This window comes from Cololabis saira, chromosome 7 (assembly GCF_033807715.1).
Source record: "Cololabis saira isolate AMF1-May2022 chromosome 7, fColSai1.1, whole genome shotgun sequence".
NCBI lineage: Eukaryota > Metazoa > Chordata > Actinopteri > Beloniformes > Belonidae > Cololabis > Cololabis saira.
In genome coordinates this window covers 29,599,239-29,609,647 of record NC_084593.1, presented here as the reverse complement: position 1 = coordinate 29,609,647, position 10,409 = coordinate 29,599,239, and the positions used below count along the sequence as shown (strand labels likewise).

At 39.3% G+C, this 10,409-nt stretch overlaps 1 protein-coding gene across 1 annotated transcript; it reads left to right on the top strand.

Annotated features, from left to right (window-relative positions):
• The first annotated feature begins 2,734 nt into the window (after positions 1-2,734).
• Positions 2,735-6,910, top strand: LOC133447375 (kelch-like protein 10). The gene is made up of 5 exons (XM_061726047.1): positions 2,735-2,880; positions 3,633-4,116; positions 4,621-5,190; positions 5,538-5,687; positions 6,578-6,910. The coding sequence occupies exons 1-5, from the start codon at positions 2,735-2,737 to the stop codon at positions 6,908-6,910; spliced, it is 1,683 nt and encodes a 560-aa protein (XP_061582031.1).
• The last annotated feature ends 3,499 nt before the right edge of the window (positions 6,911-10,409 follow it).

Genomic DNA, 10,409 nt, shown 5'->3' with positions numbered 1-10,409 from the left:
AAGGCTATGAGATACTTATAATAAATAGCGATTGTATAATGTAGCGATTTCATGACCCGTGTGATATTGTCCAGTTTCCTGGTGTTTGTAAGGACTCAGGCTGCTATATATATATATATATATATATATATATATATATATATATACATATATATATAATACATTCAATTCAATTTTATTTATATAGCGTCTACTACAACAGAAGTTGTCTTTAGGTGCTGTCCGGAGACCCAGAACATGACCCCGAGCAATTATTACACAAACATAACATTGTGGCGGACACAATGTTATGTTTGAAAATGAAGTACTGGACCTGGGCCGGGACCACAACTTCATCCGTATAAATACAAAAGTATTTAAAAAGGACCACGTATTATCACTAAAGTGTTAATCGCTTGTGAACATGTGTAGTAGGTAATGTACGAGCTGTTGAACTATACTTTGAACTACAGGCCAAAAAAACTAAAAGCCCTGGAAACACTGGTTTAATATTTGATATTGATAATGTTTGATATATTCTATTTTGATACTGCGGTTCAATTAACATGGGTTTATTCTGAAATCAACTTGCAGTCATAGGTGCCTAGGCAATACAGGTTCTGGTTGTGTTCAGGATGGTTCTGATTCTGTCTGAGGTGGTTCAGGCCGTTTCTGGCTGTGTTCTGGTTGTGTTCTGGTTGTGTTCTGGATAGTTTCTAGGTGGTTCTGGGCATGTTCGGGTTGGTTTTGGTTCTGTGTGAGGTGGTTCAGGGGGGTAAATGAACCACACACCCTGATTCGCAGGAGGTGTGGTTCGGCCTGGTTGTATTTGGGGTGGTTCTGGTTCTGTCTGAGGTGGGTGTGGTTGAATTGCATTCATTTTTATGCTCCCCATTGGAATGAATAGGTTTTGCGTCGCCACACTAACAGCCCCATAGGAATGAATTGGACTATTTTGACCTGCTTTTTGGTGTCTAGCGTCACCACTGTAACACTTTTGATGGAGAAAAGTAATTCCCATCGTTGAATAATGGAGATGAACATTTTTGATGTATGCCACGCCTGGGTGCACGTTATGGTTCGAGCCGCATTTACAGACGAAAAAGTGTATGGTATGATTAAAAAAAAAGGAAACTGATCTTGGATACTAATATATCCACTCTACGAACAGTTTTTTTCTTGCTTTTTTTTTTTCTTCCACATCAGAACGGGGTCATGCCACGGGGTGTTTTGCAACTTTAGCTTGCACAATTCATTAGACCCAATGTTAAAGTAACACAAGTACAAGAGTGCAATCCATTAAAACTGTTGCAGTCATGTATTCTGGCTCTTTAAATGTCATTTAGTTCTGTTTAGTTCAATTCTTTTTTCTATTTTAGCGCTATTTGTGCTAGAGATCTAGAGCAGGGGTCACCAATCCTGGTCCTCGAGGGCCGGTGTCCTGCATGTTTTAGATGTTTCCCTGCTTTAACACACCTGATTCTAATTAATCATCGTCCTCAGCTTGTCATCCAGGGCTGCACAATTCTCTTAATGACACAGTCACTTGTATCATGGTGCAATGAAGCAGGGAAACATCTAAAACCTGCAGGGACACCGGCCCTCGAGGACCAAGGTTGGTGACCCCTGATCTAGAGTTTACGGAAGAGACAGTGGACTGGACAGTGGTACATGGACCATGTGTATGTTTAATGTTGGAATCCATACAATATTCCCATTTTAATAACAACCCAATGAGTATCAAATCATAATCCACAAAGGCATCTTGGACAATCCCCTCATCAAGGACAATCGGGCTCGACCACCACACAGCACCATCTCCTGACAGAGAAGTAGCTTCAGTGACTGGCTGTTGTCACCATCCTGCTCCACAAACAGACTGAAGAAAACATTCCTCACTGTTCTGTGCTGAACTACGCACTGCAAACCATGCACCCTACCTTGTTTATTTCTTGACTTTTTCACTGGGTATTTTACTATTATTACTAATATCCATTACATGCCTTTCTATCTTGAGTTTTGAATATTGCTTGAATTTTTAAATCCACCTTTTGTACCTACTATCTATCTTTCATGTCTAAAGCAATAATGTTATTATTGCTTAGAATATTTCAGCAAAACTGAGCATTAAAGGTTTGGCTGACAGAAGGTCAAATAAGTATTTATAATAGTCACATTTACTTTACATGAATCCACATTTATTAAAAACATCATGAAAGTTTTACAAATGAGAAGGGTCACATAAATGTCATTGGCCTCCCAACCTGGAAGTCTAACAGTCTAAAGATAATAATCTCATCAAGGCCAAATATGTGCCAGAGCTGGTAACACTGGGTTAAAAATACCAAAAAAGAGGCAGGTGTTTTGATGCTAATATATATTATAACTTAAATTAAACAAAAATACATCAGGGTTCCTTTACTTGTGTTTGTCATGTAATTCATCTAAGGATGTTTTGTTACTGAACTGAACTGTTTTTAAAAGGACTGATTTTTAAACACATTTCTTTAAAACATGACACAATAACATAATGATTTGATATCATTACTGTGAAAAACAAATGAAGCAAAAGGTAACTTTTCCATTTTAAATGTAAACTAAATGTCTTTGTTGTCACTCACTGTGATGAAATAAAGATCCATTCCGGAATACTGAGCTGATAAATAGCAGCACGTTCATAGTTCTGCCTTCATTTTAACAAACTGATACAAACCATAAACATTTGACAAAGGTTCTCAGATTATCAAAGTTTAAGATGAATAAAGAAGAGAAAACTTCAGACAACTCTGTGTACAATGAGCTCCGTCTGACGGGGGAACATTGTGACGCCGTCATCAAGGTCGAGGATGTTGAATTTCAAGTCCATAAAGTCGTCCTATGCAACTGTACCCCATATTTTCGGTGAGTTGATAATATAATTATAGCTTTAATTTATTTAAAGATCTGAATCAAAGAATTAACTCCTCAGAAAGTAAAATTGAAAATATAAATTAAGATTTTTACTAAAGCAGGTATGTCAAATGTGATATTGACAACCTTGCACATTAAGCAAGTTTTATAGTTCAAAGATATGGCAGATGATTTAAAACCAACGAGGTCTGTTTTTTCTCACAGTTACATGTTCAAGACAGAAGTTTAGATAAAAAACCATTTAACGGAACACTTTTCAAACAATTGTTCATATTTTCTTCCATGGTAATCATATAGAAATCAATTCTGCACCACATATTTCTGTCAGCGACACATCAAGTAGTTATTGCAAGCATTGCTTCTGATGCAGTACACACTGGTCAGTCTCAATATCAAAACCTTCAAAACCTAATTCTGTAATCACCTCCCTTGAAAGTGAAGTCCCAGTGGATACATTCTTATCAGATATCAGAATGAGTACTGTATTGTTAAGGATTTTTTGCTTTGTAAATACATGCAGGGTGGTTTCTGAAAGAATAACAGTTAGGAAACCATTGGAGTAGTTTATATTCTCATGATTATGATACATAGTTGAGATATGGCAACACATAGCTTCTATTTAACATTTTAACTTATGGTGTCAAGTATTCAGCTGAAAAAATGTGACATAGATAGTGATTTAAGCATGATGTTGCATGATGACTGTTGCAGAAATACATCTCTCTACTGTGCTTTCATTTCAGAGCTCTCTTCAATCGCTGGTCTAACCGGGACAAGAGGATCTTTAACATTCCCAACGTGTCTCCTGACACAATGCAGCTCATCCTTGACCATGCTTACACCGGCTCCGTTTCTGTCACAGAGGACAACGTGCGGGAACTTCTGCTGGCTGCCGATCAGTTCAACATAGACAATGTCATACGTATTTGCTACAGTTTCATGGAGGAGCAAATGTGCCCTGAAAACTGTATTGGCATTTGGCAATTAACCAACACCTGCTTCTACCCCAAACTGCGCTCCAAGGCTTTTCACTACATCACTGAGCACTTTGAGGAGGTTGCAAGCTGTGAAGAGTTCCTGCAGATCCCCGTGGAGGAGCTCACTGATATCATTGAAAAAGACCAACTCATTGTAAAACAGGAGAGTTCTGTGTTTGAGGCCATCATTAGGTGGATTAACCATTTACCCAATGAACGAGAGAAACACATTGTTGCTCTCTTACCGAAGGTACAGTAGCTTGTATGAATATGTTTAGTTTAATTTTCATATTATCAGGCTTCAAATTATGGTGTTGTGCTGACAGCTGTATAATTAACACTGCAAAGTCATATTTATTGAACTGAACACAATCTAAGGTTTAATCCATCGAGTCTGATGAAGCCTTAATCTTCTCTAGTGTCACAAGCTGGATCCTCTATCATAAACATTGAAAAACTGTTACAAAAGCATAAAAAGGCGTCTTGGCTGCATTGTGAAATCTGAGTCTTTTTAGCTAGTCCATTGGCTATGACTAGCTGCCTTGTCTTTCATCGTTATAAAGCAGTCACCTTAGGTCAAAAGCTCAACTTTACAAAAAAAAGACATAATAGCTACAATTAAGTGTCTTGTGAATCTGATTTCACATTACTGTAAAAATAAAATATTATTAAATATTATTATTTGACATTAAGTGCTACAGTACAGTTCATGCAGTTTTATATTAATGGATTCTATCCTCTCATGTCTGTTTAGGTCCGACTGGCTCTGTTGGATATGAAGTATTTTTTAATGAAAGTGATCAGCAGTGAGGTGGTGAAGAGGAACCTTGACTACTACTCCATGATCAGTGATGTTCCCAGACCCATACTTACCCGGCCTCGCATGCCAAGGTCCATTTTGCTGGCCATGGGGGGATGGAGTGCTGGAGATCCAACCAACAGCATTGAGGCCTATGATATCCGGACTAACCGGTGCACAAATGTGCCAAACGATGCTGGGCGTCCTCGTGCCTATCACGGCACTGCGTTCCTAAATGGGTACGTGTACTTTATTGGGGGTTTTGACGGACGGAGCTTTTTCAACAGTGTGTGCAGGTCGGACCCAACAACACACACGTGGCAGGAAGTGGCACCGATGTACTATCGCCGCTGCTACGTAAGTGTGACTGTACTAAATGGGTGCATATATGCTATTGGAGGCTACAATGGGCACACTCGGCTCAGAACTGCAGAGTACTACGAGCCCCAGACCAACCAGTGGACTTGTATTGCACCGATGAACGAGCTGAGGAGTGACGCCAGCTGCACAACATTACACAACAAGGTGGGTGAACTGACAGAGACACAAGGAGTCATTGGAGTAGAAGTGAATGGAATAGAGTCCCCAACCACTGAAAACACAAAACTCTAAAGAAATGCTAGATGTTGAGAAAATCAAGGGGTTAATAAAAAAATCGAATTACATAGTTCTTCATGTAAGGGTGCTTCGAAGACACATGCTGAATGTTAAAAATCCTAAACTATTAATATTATGTCTTACAAAGTTAGTTATATTTGACCAATGGAAAAAAGATCATTTTATTAAACCACATAACATTAAATCAAAGATTACACAGGAATACAAAGCTCGTAAAGGGTAAAATCACTTAATACCTCTTATTTTGTTTTCAGATCTATATTTGTGGTGGATTCAACGGGCGAGGGTGCCTGGAAACAGCTGAATACTACGATCCACAGACTATGCAGTGGACATTGATCTCACCAATGACTTGTCGGCGCAGTGGAGTTGGGGTGGTTGCGTGCGGAGATAAAGTCTATGCAGTAAGTTGAAAACCAGCTGTGAGGTTAATCAACTCTTTTGAATTAAGATTGTCATTATGAACGTAACAGAATTAGGTAAGCTCAGAGAAGTTGACTGCTGCGTTTTTCACAAGTTTACAATTGTTAACAGAAGTTACAGGCAGGCCATTCCCTGATGGTATTTAGGTATTTATGGCTTTGTTAACAGCTGAGCAGTGTCTTTAGACACATCTGTGCAAAGCCTTACAGAGTTTCTTGTTTGTCCAGAAGGAGCTCATTTATTGACCCTTCATGTTGTTTCAAGACGTTAAGCTGACTTAAAGGTTAGCTAGGTTTAGTTGGACCATCTGATAACACGAGACCCCCATGAAGTTTGGCCTGGTGACTTCTGGTTTGTAAATAACCCAGTGTTTTTAAAAACCATCTGTTCAAACCTCCAACAGAGGGTCCTGTTTTAGTTGACCTCTTGACTCTTTGTGTTTTAAGGATGTCTGTTTGTTTCTTCATACTAAGCTTCTTTAACTGAAAAGTCATGTGTGTGACCATCTGTTTTTGTCCATTGTCCATCCACTGTCTACCATTGGTTGTCTTAACATAGCCAACGCCTGTCAGTTTTTCAATAAATACCTCCTGCAAAGAAAGACCCAGCAAGCATTCCGTCGAGAGCCACAGAGAGAGAGCCGTGTTGCTCGACAGGGCTCCGACTTTGCTTCACTTCTGCGCAGAAGGCCTTAAAAATCATTTCTGACAGTTTCCGGTGTCTTTTTCTAAGTTATTAATATTTTGATGACTTTTTAACCTAACACCAGCAGACATTACCAAAAGACTTTTTTTATCCAATGGTAATTAGTCTCTTATAAAAGATGCAGAGAGCCAGATTTGAACCATAATATTCCAATTTACTCCAACAGGTTGGAGGGTTTGATGGTGACAACCGTCTCCGCTCTGTTGAGTGCTACAACCCAGGAACCAACACTTGGAACAACGTTGCATCCATGATAATTCCCCGCAGCAACTTTGGCATCGAAGTCATGGAAGACCTGCTCTTTGTTGTGGGGGGTTTCAACGGCTTGACCACCACCTGTAGTGTGGAGAAGTACAACAGAGAAACAGATGAGTGGAGCGTGGTCTGGAATATGGATGTCTCCCGGAGCGGCCTGAGCTGCTGCGTTGTGTTTGGACTCCCCAATATGGCTGATTATGTTCCCCCTCGTGACCCCCGGAGTGACTCTGCCTCCACCTGAAACCAATGTGCCCAACTGTTACAGTCACCATCCCTTTGGGCTGCCTTTACCTGGCTCTGGGAATGTTACAACATCCGCCATCATCCAACAGACTTGGCTGTAACATAAATTCATGAAATAAATGTTGTCATCATTAACATGAAGTCTGTCAATAACATTTTTCTAGACATTTCAACAGCTTTTCAATGTGTTTTTGTGGAGCCTTATGCATGAAGATCATGGTCTGACCAATAAGTTTTTGACCATATTTTGTGGCTGGACGACGCTCTGGTTAAGGTCTGGTTAGGTTAATGCACCACTTACGATTGGTTAGAGAAGTAAGAAACGCTTGTGGTTTTTGCTAAAAATAATAATTTCACATCACTTACGCCACCTCCGTCGTCATGGCGGCAGCAAACAACATGGTTAAATACTCAAATTTACGTTAAATACTAGAAAACACGGTTAAATACTCGCCGTCAAAATATGGTTAAAAATCATCAAAACACCATTTAAACACTGTTAAAACAGCGTTAAAAACATGCTTTTACAAACTGACAGTAACAAACAGTAACTTGCGGTTCAAAAACGTATAACTTAGCCACTATAATAAGGAATAATATATACATAATAATAATGTAATAATCCGTGTATATTTCACGACCACGGATTGCATAGACTTCGCATAGTACTACTATATCCGTGGTGCTCCCATTAAAACCTCAATAAAACACTGCTAAAACAGCATTAAAACATGCTTTTACAAACTGAGAGTAACAGACAGTACCTTGCGCGACAAAAACTCATAATTTAGCCACTATAACAAAGAATAATATATAAATAATAATAATGTCATAATCCGTGTATATATCACGACAACAGAATCCATTGATTCGCATTGTACAATATCCGTGGTGCTCCCATTAAAACCTCAATAAAACACTGCTAAAACAGCGTTAAAAACATGCTTTTACAAACTGACAGTAACAAACAGTACCTTGCGCGACAAAAACTCATAATTTAGCCACTATAACAAAGAATAATATATACATAATAATAATGTCATATTCCGTGTATATATCACGACAACGGATCCCATTGACTTTGCATGGTATAATATCCGTGGCGTTCACACGGAATTATAACACTTTCCGTGTTGGTACCACGGAAAATAGTGGTGAGAGGTCGTGGGCATTTCATGGATTTTTGTGAGATCAGGTTGTATTAGTTTGTCCTTTATTCATCCTTTAGTGGGGAAATTCGCTTTGAGCTGCAGCAGTACACACAACACACACATGCAGCAAAAGAAGGATAAAAAAGTAAAAAATATATAATTACAAAATATAAACAGGATACACACTGGAATAAAAATAGTGCAGTACGAGAAAAAAATTATACATGCCATCTGAGAAAATTAAATATATTATATTTGGTGTCTAACTGTTTCCCAAGTATATTAGTGCGTGTGTGAATGAATAAATGAGACGTACTGTAAAACGTACATTTCTTTGTAGAAAGGCGCTTATGAAAATAAGTCTATTTACATGTATTAGTTTACGGCGCAGTCTTGCCACATCCAATATGGCGGCGTCGTTGACGTATCGCAGCAGCAGGCAAAACCACTCGATGTGGTGTCTACGTATATATGTTTATGCAGACCAGCACAACAAACTACAAGAACGATGGACAACAATGAAATGAAGGCTATGAGATACTTATAATAAATAGCGATTGTATAATGTAGCGATTTCATGACCCGTGTGATATTGTCCAGTTTCCTGGTGTTTGTAAGGACTCTGGCTGCTATATATATATATATATATATATATATATATATATATATATATATATATATATATATATATATATATATATATATATATTCAATTCAATTTTATTCATATAGCGTCTACTACAACAGAAGTTGTCTTTAGGTGCTGTCCGGAGACCCAGAACATGACCCCCGAGCAATTATTACATAAACATAACATTGTGGCGGACACAATGTTATGTTTGAAAATGAAGTACTGGACCTGGGCCGGGACCACAACTTCATCCGTATAAATACAAAAGTATTTAAAAAGGACCACGTATTATTACTAAAGTGTTACCGTAATCGCTTGTGAACATGTGTAGTAGGTAATGTACGAGCTGTTGAACTATACTTTGAACTACAGGCCAAAAAAACTAAAAGCCCTGGAAACACTGGTTTAATATTTGATATTGATGATATTTTATAAAGCCTATTCTATTTTGATACTGCAGTTCAATTAACATAGGTTTATTCTGAAATCAACTTGCAGTCATAGATGCTTAGGCAATACAGGTTCTGGTTGTGTTCAGGATGGTTCTGATTCTGTCTGAGGTGGTTCAGGCTATTTCTGGTTGTGTTCTGGTTGTGTTCTGGGTTGTTCTGGGTGGTTCTGGGCATGTTCGGGGTGGTTTTGGTTCTGTGTGAGGTGGTTCAGGGGGGTAAATGAACCACATACCCTGATTCGCAGGAGTTGTGGTTTGGCCTGGTTGTATTTGGGGTGGTTCTGGTTCTGTCTGAGGTGGGTGTGGTTGTATGCATTCATTTTTATGCTCCCCATTGGAATGAATAGGTTTTGCGTCGCCACACTAACAGCCCCATAGGAATGAATGGGGCTATTTTGACCCGCTTTTTGGTGTCTAGCGTCAACACTGTAACACTTTTGATGGAGAAAAGTAATTCCCATCGTTGAATAATGGAGATGAACGTTTTTGATGTATGCCACGCCTGGTTTTTTCTAGGTTTTTTTTTTTTGCTTTTTTTTTTTCTTCCACATCGGAACGGGGTCATGTCAGGGGGTGTTTTGCGACTTTAGCTTGCACGATTCATTAGACCCAATGTTAAAGAACACAAGTACAAGAGTGCAATCCATTAAAACTGTTGCAGTCATGTATTCTGGCTCTTTAAATGTCATTTAGGCCGCGTTCAGACTGCAGGCAAATCTGATTCATATCTGATTCCTTCTCATATCCGATTTTCAGGGCTGACTGTCCACACTGTTTTTAGCAAGTGTCCATATCGGATCTGGCTCTGTTCAGATTGGGCCACATCATTGACTGATCTGACGGGTTGCCGTAGCAACGACGTCGGAGCGGAGGCGTCACCCAGCGCGTGTATTGTGTGAAGTCATGTATTTTTTTTATATATAAAAAAATCCCAAAATATCTGTACCGTTCCTGATTGGGTCGGCACTGCGCATCATTTTTAGACATAACAATGCACGCATACCGCAAAAGTTGTGTCTCAGCGGAGGGACCCGACGTCCCAGCAAAATGAGAAACAGAGAAAAGTGTTCAGAACAAAACCATCAGCAAACTAACAAACCAACCAACAAAGCTCAGAGTTAACAAAACGAACCAGCAATGAATAACTGTCAGCCCCGCTCCATAACCTCTCCTCCTAGGAGGAGAGGGGCTGACGGGCTGCAGGTTCATGCTCACAGCGCGACTGAAGGCTGATTTATGGTTCCGCATTACACCAACGCAGAGC